Here is a 15370-nt window from a genome sequence, read left to right on the forward strand (position 1 = left end):
TTTAGGCTGGGCGTGCCCCATCGATTTGTGCGCAGCCATGTCATCTTTTGAAGCCTTTAAGGCTTCCTGAGGCTTTTGCTCCTGCTTCCACGCTGAGTTTCCCTTCAGCAAATCATGCAGAGGTCTGGCTAGACTCCTGAATGCCGGAAAGGGGGACCTCCAAACCCCAACCGTCCTTATAAGGTTTGCAATTCTTTGGGATCCCAAGGGGCAGGAATGTTTGGGACCTCTGCTCATAGAGAGGCTGGCACCATTTTCCATTCTCCTTTCCAACGAGTGCCCCGCAATGTCACCTCTTGACAGGACTCAGACAAGTCTCCCGCTCAATAAGCTCCGATAAGGGGTCACTGGGAAACTCACAGCGGAGTTTCTTCCAAGAGGAACCTTGCAGGGTGCACTTTCCACCCCCAAAGCCTTCAGGGCAGAAACTCTGTGCCTGAGCAGATGCCTTGGAGCCAGCCTCTGCTGTGTCCTGTGCATGGCTGGTGCATGAGCAGCCTGGCAGAGCGTCCTGCCTTGTCTCTGTGCGTCTCATGGTTGGAACTGTAGCAGGGAACCTGAGTGGTCAGGCAGGTCTTAGTAGGCTCTTCCTAAGCAAGCGGTCTTCCTGGATTCCTCTGCTCCACCCACCTCTCTAAACACATCCTCCGCTGAGCTGAAATGGGGCCTTTGCTGATACAACACCGGCAAGGGCTTGTTCTCGTCGGGCCTCTTTTGCTGGACAATCCTGCAGGACAACTGATTGTCTTTGCTTGAGGAGCTGTCTCTCAGAAACCGCCTGTCTTCCAGGCCTCCAGAATGTGGGACTTTTTTTTGAGCGCTTTGCTGCGGTTTGCAAAAGAGAACGCCCTGGAGTGCTTTCGGATGTGTCTGCCGGGTGTGCTGCTGTCCTCTCTGGGCTTGATGGGAAAAGCCTGGGTCTTCTTTAAAAAGCTTTTTGGGGGGCTTGGGAGTGGAACTAGTGCAGAGCTGGTGAAGACCGAGCCACCAGACGAGAAAAGGAGCTCTGCAGGGAGCAGCCGGAGGAGGTTTGGGGGAGAGAGTGCCATCTGGTAAGTGTGACTGCAGGATGGCAAGGCCTTGTTTCCAGTGCCCTCTTCTCCAAGCTGTACTTTGTCTGCTGAATGGGAAGATGCTCCTCACTTTTGGTTACCTCCGGCTCCCTTCTCCTGCCTTCCAGGTTGCTGTTCTGGTAGGACAGGTCTGCCTCTGAGAAGCTCCTGTGCATGCTGCTCATCTCCTTCTTCCAGTTAGTCAGCGAAGGGCCAGAGAGGCAGGCTGGATAGCTGCTGCTGACAAAAGCGCTCGCCCCTTTGGGCTGCTGCAGGTCAGAGGTGGTGGGGCTGCCTTCAGCTCCAGGCTCGGGGCTGTTGCAGGCAGCACAGTTCTGCTGAGCAGCACCTGGCTGTTCTGTGAGGAGAAAGAGCCTGTCAGGTAGCTTTTAGAGGCCATCGGAAGATGCCAGGGCACTTTCCCTGGGGCGCCATGCCCCCCTGGCAGGTGCAAAGGCAAAACCTTTGTTCCGACGCATTCAGGTACTGAGAAGCCTTCCACTAGGGAAACCCTGCAATACCCTCTGGAACCCCCTGCACCTCTTCGCATTTCCACAGATGTCTTCTGCTATCTGGTTACAGAATGTGATCCAGCAGCCCTGGCCGGGACAAGCAGCAGTCCCTGCTCATACCTGCGCAGAAGCTGTCTGTGTGCTCCGGTGACTCCTCGGTCGAGGGCCTGAACGGCAAGCTAATGTCGTCCCCAAATACTGCCGCACAGTTGTCAATGAGGAGCTCCACCAAGAGTGTCACCTGCACACAGAAAGCCCCAGAGTTCAGCGCGAGGGGCTGCAAACATCTTGAGCAGCCTTTCGTGCTCCTGAGGCATGTTTCTGTAGCCACAGCTGTAGCTCCGTAGCTCAGAGCCTCCTGCGGCCCGCTACAAGCAAGACAGCCTTAGCCTCAGCTCGGGGGGCAGCGAGGGGCTGAATTCAACAGACCTTGTCATTGCTCTCTTTCTGCAGGGCGAGCGGGAGCATGTTGTCCATGTCGGGGCTGAGCAAGTTTGGCCCCACGCAGATTGCCAGGTTGCTGGCATCCATGCGGTTGCTCTCTGCATTTTCGCTGATATGGTGGAGCACAGAGAGCAAGCACTGGAGCAAGAGGTGTTTGCTCGAGGCAGTTTGCCAGCCACCCTGCGGGAACGCAAACAAACAGGAACAGGAGTGCAGGCTGCAGGGGCCACTGCTTCTTAGTTTGAGCCCGAGCGGTGGGACCGGTGGCAAAACTTACTCTCTCAGTTTGGCAATTTTCTCCTGCAGGCTGGGCTTCTCCAGTGCTAGCAGCCACTCGGCATAGAGGTCGGCCACGAGGAGTCTGAAGGGGATGTTTCTCAGGAAGTCCTGCAAGGCCAAGGCCCTTAGGTGAGGCTCTGCACACTAGCAGGGAGCAGAGAGGCAGCATCCCTGGGACTTGGGCTCACTAGGAGGCAGCCAGCTTTGAGCTACCTGCTCTCAAAGGTGCAGCTGCCAGAACTGAAAATCCCGCCCGTGGCAAAGGAAAATGCCCAGGTGTCCTGAGCCTGATCCTCTGAGTGTGGCTTCAGGCGGGTTTTAGCCTGGAGTCCCTCCGAGGCCAATCTCGGCACTGGCATGGGCCCATGCAGATTGGCCCTGTGCTCTCCCAGCTACAAGTCAGCAGAACTCACCTTCAGCACCACTGCCAGCAGGTGCACGGGTTTGCTCGCCAGATCCACGTTCCCACCTCTGTCGAGCTCTTCTTTCAGCTCCCTGCGGGCCTTCTCGCTGGCAGCTTTCCTGAAAATGCCCTCAGTGGCCGGTCCTTTCTCATCGAGGACAGCCAGGAGCTCCTGCAGGCGGCAACAGACAGCTTTGCACTTGGCACTGCACTCTGCTTGACTCGGCTTAGTATGTCGTTCTTGTTGCACGTAGGGTATCCTGGCAGTACCCTGACTGTCCCCCAATCCACCCTCATCTGGGACTGGTGAAGTCCAGGGAGTGCAGTGGAGTCCTCCCTGCAGGAGACCTCTCTCCCCAGGCTTGCTTACCTGTACTGGTTGGGGCAGGGCATCACCTTGCCCACAGATGAGGGCCAGAGGCTGCCCAAAGAGAGCCACCTGGGGGCCAGAGCCTAGCTGCCCCGGGCACTCCCCGGGAGCAGAGGTTCCTCTCCAAGCCAGCGGCCATGAGATCACCACCTTCTTCCCTCCATCTGCTGCGAGCAAAAGAAAAGCAAACACGGCTTTAGAAAATCAGGCGCAGCCACCTCGCGTGCCTTTTGTCTGTGTGCAGCGCCATGTGCTGCAGGGTCTCCTCCAGAGTGTTTACAGGCACCGAGCTTTTGCACGGGGAGAGAAAAGAAGAGCAGCTGCGGCTGCCCACAGGGCTGATGTGCACCGGCGTGTCACCGCTGGTGGCGGGACAGGCAGCCTTGCAGAAGCGCCAGTTGGCAAGCGGGGTGCAAGCAGGCAGCTCCTCTCTTTCTTTTCTGCACTCACCAAAGTGGCAAAGTGCCTCTTCAGTGGCTGAAGGCTCCACCCGGGGGCATTTCTTGGCTTCAGCCTGCAAGAAAGGGCTTCAGCTTAGCGAGCCGCCACGAGCAGCAAGGGCCTTGAGCGAGTTGCTCCAGCTGCGCAGGGACTGCCATGCTCTCCCCCGGCGCGGGGACTTTGCTCCCTTTGCACACCCGGCAGAGCCGCCCCCGCTGTGCTGAGATACCGCCTGGCCACAGCCAGCAAGGGCCGGGCAAAGGCAGCCCCTGCTCACCTCTGCCAAAATCAGTGCCTCCACGGTCCTGGCAGTCAGCGACGCCTCCTGGGCGAGAGAACAAAGAGCCTCCGTGAGAAACCTGTCGCATGGTCGCATTTGGAAAGCCAGCGGCTCTCAGGGAGGAGCGGAGGCCACGCGGACACTTACGGGCCCATAGAAGCCAACCACCTTGGTGAGGAGCCGCAGGGAGGGCAGGCGGGTGACTCTGGCTCCCGGGCCTCCTTGGCTCTGCCTGTGCACAGGGAAGGGCGCACAAAAAGCTCTGTCAGCCCCAGCCCTGGCTGCTCTCTCTCCTGCCAGCCAGCCCAGAACTGCCAAGGGCCCCGCAGCCCGCACAGCCTGCAGCAGCGCCGGCTGGGAGCACAGGCTCTCTCATGCCCTGGCTCCTGCTCTCCATGGGCCTCCTCCTCTTGGAGACACACAGTAGTGGCTCCTCGGGGTCCCCACACCTGCAGGCCGCGAGCTGTGCTGACAGCTCCCGGGGCTTGCTGCTCGTTCGCAAGCACGAGGCAAAGCCACTCCTGCTGCTCCGCCAGGAGCTCCACGTGGCAGTGGGTGCACCTTTGCCCCACCGCCATGTGGGCACTTCTGCAGGCAGCTCCATCGGCAGCACTCCCCACCCTCCACCCTGGCGCCACCGGCAGCTTGAATCCCCCAGCAGGCCTGACCTGAGGATGGCGTCCAGCCAGAGCTGCTTCACCTCCTGCGACCTGCAGCACAAGGCACAAACAGCCTCAGCCCACGCTGCTGCTGCTCCTCCTCCGGACACACACGGGCCCCAAAGGGCTCTGGCCCGCGCAGGCAGAGTGCCCGGGACAGGGCCGAGTCCCGGGGTGCAGGACGGGCACACGTGCCGGCCCTGGGACGTGTGCCCCCGACTCACCCAAAAGTGACCACGCAGAGGCCCGTGGGCCAGACGAGGATGAGGCTCTGGCTGCTCTTGAGGCCAAAGACCTCCTCCTCGTCCTCTGGCCTGGCCGCCGCCACCGCCTCCTCGCGGCACAGCACCCACAGCTCGCTGAGGCGCACCCGGTGCTTCAGCCGGAAGGTGGAGCCGCATCTGCGGGGAGGAAGAGCAGGCAGGGAGCGCGGGCGTGCGCGGTGGGCGCAAGCGCAGCCGTCCTCCCGCTCTGGGAGAGCCATTTGCCGGGGCAGAGCCTTGGGCAGGGAGGAAGGAGGGCGGGGATGCACAGCCTTACTTGAAGCTGGCGATGGCGATGGCGTGCACGAAGAGCAGGAGGTGCCGGTGCTGGATGCGCTGGTGCCGGGTCACCTGCGCACGCTGGCTGAGGAGCAGCTGGGGGCTCCTGGTCGACACGAAGGCGCCGAGCGGCGCCAGGGACCGGGAGGCCGCCCTGCTCCAGAGCCCGAGGCGGGCACCAGGAGCCCCACGGCCGGGGGGCCTGGGCCCTGCCTGCGAGCGGGCAGCAGGGCCGGGAGCGCCCCGGGCACCGCAGCAGTTCACCTGTCCCATGGCGCTGTGGCCGGACAGACCTGCGCGAAGCTGCACGCGTGTCCCTTTGCCGAGCAGTAGCGCCGGGCTGAGAGCTGCCTCTGCCCGTGCTGCCCTGCAATGGCACGGTGCCGCAATGGGCACCCGCTGGTGGCCGTGGCCGTCGCCACTGCGATGCCACTGCGGCACATTGTGATGCGCCGGCGCGGCCGCAGGGCAGCCCCGCGTGCGGGTGCGGCGCAGGAGCAAAGGGGAGTCTCCCGGCCGCCGGCACCTCCGCTGCCGCACCACTGCCATGCCTGTGTTTCTGCTTGTGCCCATTGCCGCTCGGGCACCAGGCAGAGGAGGCTGGCTCTGTCTTCTTTACACCCTCCCTTCACATAATGATGTGCACTGAAAAGATCCCCACTTCCTCCTTCTCTTCCCTCCGCAAAACAGTCCCAGCTCTCGCAGCCTTTCCTCAGGGCACAGAGGCTTCAGTGCCTTCGGCATTTTAGCAGCCCTCGCCCGCACACGTTCCAGTAGCTCCATGTGTCTCTTGGGCTGGCGAGCCCAGAGCTGGAGCCAGCGCTCCACGGGGCTCTTGGACAAGGCTGAGCAGAGGCGAAGGAGCACCTCCCTCCCCCTCCCCTGCTGGCAACACCCTTCCTAATGCAGCCCAGGAGACCACTGGCCGCCTTTGCCGCAAGGGCATGCTGCTGCCGCATGGTCAACTGGTTGTGCACCAGCACCCGCAGGGCCTTCTCTGCCAAGCTGCTTTGCAGCCCATCGGCCCCCAGCCTGTCCTGGTGTCTGGACTTATTCCTCCCCAGGGGCAGGACTGGGCACTTGCTGTTGTTGAACCTGAGGAGGTTTCTCTCTGGCCAGCTCTCCAGCCTGTCAAGGTCCCTCTGAATGGCAGCACAACCCGCGGGGGAATCAGCCACTCCGGCCACTTTTGTCTCTGCCCCAAACTTGCACATTTGAAAGCTGCAGAGCAAGGGCTTGTCTCCTGTCAGGGCTGTCGTGGCTCTCTTCAGATACCTTGGAGCAGGAACCGCCTGCTTTCTTATTGTCGTGAGAGTCTCCTGGCTTTCTGGCATGCTCCCTGGCCGTGGGCTTTCAGGCGGTGAGATGAGCTTATTGAAGGTGAAGCAAGTGTGAAGGCATCCCTGCTTAGTACCCAAAGATGTGCATGTGGCATCTGCTGCAGCCAGCCCCAGACATGAGTTCTCTTCCTCCTGAAGGACACCTTACAATACAAAAGAAGGCATGGACAACGCAAGGGGCGAGGAGGAGGTGGGACAAAGGGGAGGCTTACATGTGCCCGGTTACCAAAAACACGGTCCCGCTGGCCTAAGCCTTGTTTGTGCCCTCATGCGGGGGGCTGCAAAGAGCTCTGCCTCCTCGTTAACGCAGCCTTTGTCAGAGACGCGAGCTGCTCTCCAGGCAGGGTTTGGGCAGCAGTTTTTACGGAGATGTGGAAACCGAGGCTCTGCCTTGCCTGTTGCGGGAGACTCAGGACACAGGCCCTGGAGCTGGTGTGCGACAGACAGGGTGCTGAGAGGCCATGGCCACTGCGATGCCACCGCGGCACATTGTGATGAGCCCACAGGGCCGTGGGTCAGCCCCAGCGGTGTGGGCCCAGCTACCTGTAAAATCAGTATTTTAAGTCTTTTCAGATAGCTTGAAAGCCACTTCCCATGTGGCAAACTGAAATGATTGAAGGCAGTCCTGTACCCATAAAATAAACTAATTTTAGATTCCTGCCCTACCAATATAACCTTCTTGTGTAGAGAAGCCCCTGGGACAAAAGTCTTCTAAAGTCTGTTCCATAATACTTACTTCAGTATAATTATTCTTAAATACTAGGAGTGTCCACATGAGGATTTAGCCCAGAATAGCAATCTCAGTCAATATTCAAGTGTAGATAAATATGGGCACTTGTAGATACTTTACCCTTAACTTTTCGCAATTAATAAAGACAGCAAACTTGTGGACTGAGGTCCCATGGAGGAGATGCTGAGCAAATGGATGACTTAAAGAGCACACCCCTCAATGAACAATATATGATGAAATAAATTAGGCTAGCTAAAAAAAGATAAACCATGTCTCTGCTGATCAAATTCTTTTATGTGTCAACAAGAGACTGAATGAAGCAGTGCAGTCCATTACACTTTAGTGGGAATTTCAAGTCTTTGAGAAGTCCCTCATAGAGACTAATAAGAAAATTGAGTAGTCATTGGGCAAGAGACAAAGAGCTGTTATGCATTAGACGCTGGCTGAGTAACAAAACAAATAGTCAATTTTCACCTTGGCAAAGCCTGTATGCTAAGTCAGTGTTGAAAATATTCATAAATAAATCAGGAATTAAAGAACAGCAAGATGTAATCGCTCTTGTAATGCAAATAACAATTAACAATAATATTTGCATTTGACACAAAGCTATGAGGATAATAGAGGCTAGAAGCGCCTGTAACAAATCCCACCAGTAGACAAATGAGAAGCGCAATGGCAGATTAAATCTGGTGCTGACAAATGTGTGGCAATACAAAGTGGAAAGAATATCAGTCATTTAAAATTAATTGAGAACATAGGAACACATAGGATTAGTTCAATCTCTCCCATTTGCAAAAAGTCCACAAACTGCCGGATAAAAACAACAGCAGAAGTTAAAAAGCAAAGAGAAAACGTAAGCTTTCCTAGTGAACAGGGAAGTAGTGTTCGATATGTTATAAATGACTTGTATAAAAAAATAGGTATTAAGTACAGCACTTCTTTTTGTGCACCAAGAAAAATATTTAGCAAAAATACAAAGCAGCCAGAGATTAGAGACAAACAAATAGGTCTACATGAACCTGACAGGGGTGAGCACCCTGGGGGCAGGCCACCTAATCTGAAAATAAAAAGCAAGCTAAAATTGATAGCAAAAACCATTTACTGTCTCCCCTGCCATGCGAAGCCCAGCTGACTTGTGGCAGTCGCCACCCCCAAATCACCATCAGGCCTGAAGGGATGGATCCAGCGCCAGGCTTTCCTGCCGAAGGAAACTGGGAATGCGAGCCTGGAGGCAGCAACGGAGCCATGCGGGCATCGCGGTGTGAGCATGCTGTGGCCCGGGAGCAGGGGCCGCCCGCCATGTCTGTCTGTCCGGTGGTGCAGGCACAGTCACTGCAGGGTACAGGCAGCACTGCCTCAGGCCATTGCTTATCTGCAGCAGGTAAGAAGCAATTTTCTTTTTGAATAAATTGCTTCATCAAGTGACTTTGATACCTTCTTCCGTACTCGCCAGTGCCAGCCACTGTGCTGGCTGCGAGGTGAGATGTATGCCATTAATGCCACGCTCCTGCGATGAGGAGGATGACGTGGAAATGTCGCAAGTCCTCAGGGACAAGCAAATTGCTGCCAGAGCTCATTCTCATTCCAGTTGGTAGTGATGCTACCAGACACTTGCCATTTAGACTGAAACACATGTGAAGGAAACAATCAAAAGTCTCCCTGGCTCTAACAGTGCAATTCCACCTAATTAAAACCTGAGACAAATTAATAACCTATAGTTCCTTCAGTGGTCCTTTGACATCTGAAGAGGTTTCTAATTTTCAGAAGACGAGTGCTCAGCACCTCTGAAAAACCCATCCCCCAGGAAGGCAACCTGCAACCCTGAGGTGGGAGACACCTTTCCCTCCTCTATCCCTCTGTTACCTGTCACGCTCCCACTCATGTGTTAAAGTGTAAATCAACATGCTGAAAAGTGAAAAATGTCCAAGTGCTGACACCATTAACAAATATCTTGAGTTTACAATGAATGAAATGGTAAAACTCCAACTATTCTCATTTCTGGGATTTTACCAGCGCTAGATCTCGCTGCTCTATGTATATCTGCACATGAATTGGAAGACAAAATACAGATGCTCAGCTATTATCAAAATAACAAAACAAAGCCCTAAACAAAGCTTATAAATATTCTGAAAGCATATTAAAATTATTGGAGAAAACTATCTCCCTTCCTTCCCTTTCTCCCCACTGCATGTCCTGATGCCTCCCTCCTTTCCCTGGCTGGAGGAAAGGAAGATTTAAAGTGTTGTTTTTGCCTGTTCTGCTGTGCTGCCCCGAGGGCATTGCTTTGCCCGTCCCACCGCTGCACCGCACAGCGCCTGCTCGCTGCAGCCAGCAGCTCGTGCCGTCCCTGCTGGCAGGGAGCTGGGCAGCACAGTGCCACCGCCACACTGGCAGCTGACACCGCTGGGACGGCGGAGAGGGAGGAATTGAAAACATGGTCTTGTTCAACCAGGCTTTTCTGCTCCCCAGGTCCTACCAGTGAAGGAGGAACAGGATTCGATGTAAGGTGGGAGACACTGAATGTGGGACGAGTTGAGTTTGAAGGACCACACACCAATAAGGTTCAAAAGTGCAGGAGAAGCAGTAAGAGCAAAACTAGAGTATCTCAGGGATGCGGCCAGGGCATGCAGAGGGTGAGGAGAAGGAGGAGGAAGCGAAGACCAGAGGGAGTATGAAAGGATGAAATGAGCTTCTGTCGCAGCTCAAGGATCACCGTTAGAGTAACGCACAGCACTCAGATCTGAGACTGAGGTTTTCTGCATAGCATCAAAATAAAACAGTAAATAAAGTTTGAAAAAAATGCCAGAAAAAGCAAGGAATAAAATTAGGTCCATCTGTTTTTCTAAGTATGCAGAAGACCATGGATCCCTGACCATGGATTGTGATATCTAAGATGATGTTTTTTTTTAACTGAGCTCAAATTTTGAAGAGCACATATATATTCAACTTGTGACAGAGGAGGAGAAAGAGTGGAGTTATCCTTCCTCTGAGATGTATACTGGTAGAGTTATGCCTTGGCTGAATCTTTAACAAGGATCACTTTTAACAAAAAATCAGCTGAAATGTAAATATTGAATAAATCGTTTTTAAGAGTTTTGAGTTCAAGAACTAAAATTAGTGTCCCATGTTAGAAGCTAACTTTTATTAATTATTTTATTCATTTCATTAGCTTTATGCCAGGACAATATCTAAGGTAAATGCATAGTGAAAAATATTTAGTTTCGCTTACAGAAAACACCTTTCAGAACACTAAAAAGAAAGGTTTCGGTAGATGAACTCTAGTGACTGTTGTAGTTATTACCCCAGCTGTGTGTTTCCCCTTTTGCAGAAGTTACTTCTCTCACAGGAGAATAAGCAAAAAGGAATATGTGTCAGTGCCTCCGCCAGCCCAATGCCAGCTGCCTTGCTTGCGCGGGGAGTAAGGATGGGTTTGCATGAAAACCCTAGACTTTGCCTGCAGCAGCTGAAGTGTGGACACACGATCCCTTCCCCCAGCTCCTTCATGGGGCCGTAATCTCCAGCAGGGAAAAGCAAAAAGTAGCTGGGGACTGAACCATAATAAACCTCTGGGATTCTTAGGGGTTCGTTCTTAGCATTCATTCATTCATTCATTTGTAGGTTTAATTTCATTTTAGATGTTGCTATTTTTTTTAATGAATAAAAATCATTCACACCCTTTCCAGTAGTAATGTTTCATTCTTGCTGCCTGCAGACTTGACAAAAACAAACACTCTTCTGTTTGTGTTGGCAAGAAACTCCTCTACACAGGTCTTTTCTACGCACAGACTTTGTTAAAGCAAAATCTTTTCTAAATTAAACTTAACCTTTGCCTTGCCAAGCTACAAGATGTTTTTAACACATTACAGTCTCCATATAGACAAAGCACTATTCATTTTGACACATATCAACGGGTCTAAGTAATTGTTAGCGAGGAACCTAACACCAGGCAATCGGTGGGTATTAAATTACAATTCACATATCTACAAAAGGATTTTAACGCGGTTAAAAACATACCTGTCCCCAGCGGAGCCTTGAGTAGAATTCAGACATTAAATCGAATTACAGCAGGTAATGAGTTACAGAGGTTCAGCTGCAGCAACGCCTTGTGTGCCTGTTCCTCACCTGAGCCGGGGAGGCCACGTGCCTTTGCTCGTCATCGGTGCGAGCCCTTTCCCACCACACAGCCAAAGCCACGCAGCCCTGCAAGGGCACTGGGCAGTGCTGCCCCGCGGCTCCCCAGCCGCCCATCACCTGCCAGCCAGCTCCTTCTCCCCTGGCTCTCACTAACCCGCTCAAAAACCAGCACCGTGGCAGGCTCCCTAATCTAGACCGTTTAAGCTCAATTAGTTCATCTCAGCTAAACGTTTGTGCCAATTAAGTTAAACTGGTTTATACCTGGCTTGCAGAGATTTAGTTCAAACCTGTTTTGAAAGGGCAGGGAGGAGGATTTTCTACCATGCTTGGCTGGCATCATGAGAGCACCCTAAGGTCGAGCCAGGTAATGTAAAAATGGAAACGACACCTTTTTTTATAGTGAAAGCAAGCAATGGACTCAACAGATTCTTTACCACTTGAAAATTTTGGATAGCTTCCTAAAGGATATGCTCTAATTTTAGGCTGGAAGCAGGAATTTCTGGCTGAGATCCCCAGGCTTGTGCTATGCAGAAAATTACGGGATCCAATGATTTCTCTGCTTTCAAAAATCCATGTTTATTCATAATTGAATTAAGAAAAAAATAAAGCAGCCATAAATTCATTTAAATATGCCCATAAAGGGTCAGTACTAGTTTAACTAAATGTATATGCATGAATATGCTCACATGCTTTTGTGAAAAATCACAGTTACAGAAGAAATTGCATTTATCATGTGCCTGATACATGGTATTTTGTTCATTAAATCGTCTCCAAAATGATCTCACATACATTAAAAATCTGTCTATGTATACGTGCTCTGATACATGATGGCAGAGCATAGTTTTATACATTAGTCTTAAAGGTTTCATTTACAGCCACAGGAGGGGTATACGAAGCTTGTTGCAGTGAAGATGCATGATTCCAGCGTGTTCGTTCCCCCCCAGGTTGGTGGACGGCTGGAGTTTTCTTAGGAGAGTCACCGTTGAAAAAATTCTGCAAAATCCTTCCAAAAGGCATCAGATAGCAGAAGCAGTTCTGGAGAAAAGGGGAATAACAGCTCCTTGCCCATCCTCTCGCACAGCCGAGGCCGTGCTGACACACTTTGCCCCCACCGCCTCCCCCTGCTTTTTGCAGCACCAGAAGCAGGTGAGGGAGGGCTCCTCTGCAGCCCCCAGGTCCCAGCAATGTCAGCAGCTTTTTGCTCTGACAAAGGTCAGAAGTCCTCACTCGCAGGCCCCTGCACTGAGCTGCTAAGATGCGCTAGCCAGCCTCTGCTTGAGGGAAGGACGAGAGGTGCTGCAGGGCACAGACGTGGTTGTTATCAAACTCCGACCGCTCGTGACCCATTTGCTTCTGCTGCTCAGCCAGCTTGCTGATCCCCAAACGCGGGCACCAGATTTTCCTTCATCAGCCTCAGTTTCCCAGATGCATGCAAATGGCCATGCATGAAATCATTACGCTAAGATCTGCAAGTGTCACTAATTTTTTTCTGTGACTGTGCAGCTTTTGGGGGAGAGGAATTTAATTTTTTTTCCCACTTTATGTTATTTTTCCAAGCTTTGCACAACAATTCAGCTTTGGATTCTGACAGTCACATGTCCAGTACAACTTGCCTAGAGACAACCAGAAATTAATTCCCTGGTAGGAAAACGGGCTGAAAAAGACTACTTAACCCTAACCAAGGAAATTCAGGTTACTCTGATACAATGGAAACAAACTGATAGACAGAGAGAGAGAGCGTGAGAGAGAAAAAAGGGCTTCCCTCAAAGCCCTTAAAATGAATATTTGGAAATATTCCCCCTCAACAACTTCATATGTGATATAATATTTATACTCTTTTTATTACAGTAATCCTGTTTATTTGAGCCATTTTCATATTATTTTCAGCTCCAATTTACTGGAGAAAGGTTAAAAGAAAAAAAGTCCAGAGAAAATATTCAAAATGATCCCCTTGACACTATTGTAACCTGCTGATAACTGCTCTGACATGTCTCATAAACCCTCAATAAAAACGGAGGAAGAATGTGCCACAGAAGCCCCTGGCACCACTTTTAAAATTCTGCTTGCAGTCTACCCATTCACAGCTGAGAGGAAAAAAAACACACAAACAAGTGGTAAAACCTGCTATATTGCTATTATCATCATTCAGAGTTACTCTCCATCACAAAATCTTTTTTGTGGAGCAGTGTAAGCTTATTTAATCCTAACTCTTTTAGTAGGTCTAGGTATAGTATGTAATTTATGATAATATAGGAAATCACATGATAAATGAGAGATATAACAGGACAAGAATATGAATAGTGGTTTAGCATATATGAGTTACTATTACAGGCAGCTTAGGTCAATTTGGTGTTAGGCTAAGTGAAAGTTATAAGATTAGAAAACATCAGAGGGGCAAGACAGGGATGAGGTGGGACTTTGGGTAAAAAGAAGCACCTTGGCTGCCAATAAAGATAGTTTTTTAAAGATAATTTTTACTTTTGCTCTGCTGAGGTAACGTGGATTGATCATATTCAACCAATTCATATAGATTGAAGAGTTCTGTATTTCTGGCTAAGATCACAAAAGGGGGGCTCAGCATTCCTCTGTGCCAAACCTCTCTTTGTAACGTAGCCACTGAACATAGCTAAGTCAGGTGAGAATCCTGCTCAGCACACAATTCCTCTATTAGTTTCTTTGAAATAATCTTTATTCTTGGTCTTAGGTATCTTTCCCTCTTTTTATGCTTTTCTTCTGTTGTGTATTCACACTATCATTGGTATGTATTTTATATCACTGTAACATATTAATTTTCCATATCATATCTATATTGCACTACTCTATTTACTTACTGTGCTATATAATTAAGTTGTTCTATAAAACTCTTTTCAGTTGTTACTGTGAAAGCCTGATCCCTCTGGGTGAGTTTCTTAACTCTCCCAATTTCCTATCTAATATCTTGGAGTCAACAGGAGAGGGAAGCAGAGATGACCTGAAGTTATCTCATTTTGTATTGATTTCATATTGGGTCACAGCCACATAAACTGTCCATACTGCAAGAGTGAAATCCCTCAGTGTGAGAGTCACCACTGGGTCTCCGCCACTCTCCAGCAGCTCCTCTCTTAGGAAAGAGTGAGAAGTACTTGAGCAGGGTATAAGTAGAAAGGATGGAAAACTCCCTTCAAGAAGACAAAACCTACTTCAATCCCTGCATTTAGCTACAATTGCAAAGGAATGATTAGCTCACAATGAGGACAATTGAAAGAACACTTCCTACTGTATTATAAATACCTCATTTTACATGCCTCCGTATGGAGAAAGATATACTCGCAAACATAAACACAAATATTTTAAAGTGAAACTAGTCTGCAAAGTACTGCTTTAAAAATCAGCTGCAGTGTACATCTTACGTGTTGTTCCCTAAGTGAGGCTTGCTGTAGTTTTCGTACAGCTGGATGAGAACAGTTGTGGAATACATGCAGAAATCCTCCCTCACACACAGACACATGCTTCAGGAAGAAAAAAAAAGTAGAAATCCACACACATACCTCAAAACAGTGAATAACTTTGAAGTCAGTCATTATTTCTGCTATCACCATCTGAATATTCCCCCACCCCCACCCCATGCCATTGTCCATTGTCAGCGCTGGCAAGAAACTGGAAGAGCTAAAGGAAAGCAGAGCTACAGCAGATAAAAGGGTCAGTTTGCTGAGACAAAAGATGATATCACGTCGAGACAAATTACAGAGGTGCTGTGTCTCAAGGCGCTGCAGCAGCCACTGCCGTAGAGCAGCCATACCAGCGGGGCCGTGCAGCACCGACGGCGGCTGCATGCAAAGCAGGGCCCGCAGCCGCCGCCACGACGCGGGTCGCACGCAGCAGCTGGGCCGCCTGCAGGCCGCCCCGCACACGCACACGCGCCACCCGCCGAGCCGCCCGAAACCCTGGGGCTGAGACCCCACACAGCACATCAGCACAGGGATGTATTTCTCTTTTTTTATACCAGCTAGGGGAAATGAAGGCGCTTTGTGGCACGCAGTTTCTCCCCTGGATCTCACAAAATTGTTAATCAGCTGGGCAACTTGAGAGATGAAGGATAGTTAGCACCTGTGAAACAGTAAAACCTGTTAGCAGGCATGCTGCCAGCCCTGATGGGGAGAGAAAACTGGAGAGTTAGCTGCCCTGGAAGAGCAAGGTGTCAGCAG

The 15370-nt window shown here is 51.1% G+C and overlaps 1 protein-coding gene across 1 annotated transcript; it reads right to left on the reverse strand.

Annotated features, from left to right (window-relative positions):
- Positions 1-306: 306 nt before the first annotated feature.
- On the reverse strand, positions 307-5555 carry LOC136991626 (T-cell activation Rho GTPase-activating protein-like). Its single transcript, XM_067294607.1, is given in 17 exon segments — positions 307-432; positions 434-551; positions 553-626; positions 628-776; positions 779-995; positions 998-1401; positions 1609-1620; positions 1691-1805; positions 1994-2160; positions 2163-2188; positions 2286-2395; positions 2701-2862; positions 3061-3235; positions 3516-3574; positions 3929-4013; positions 4665-4841; positions 4981-5555. Coding segments are annotated over 17 exon segments (2751 nt in total).
- Positions 5556-15370: the final 9815 nt, after the last annotated feature.

Source organism: Apteryx mantelli, chromosome 3 (genome assembly GCF_036417845.1).
Source record: "Apteryx mantelli isolate bAptMan1 chromosome 3, bAptMan1.hap1, whole genome shotgun sequence".
Classification (NCBI taxonomy): Eukaryota; Metazoa; Chordata; class Aves; order Apterygiformes; family Apterygidae; genus Apteryx; species Apteryx mantelli.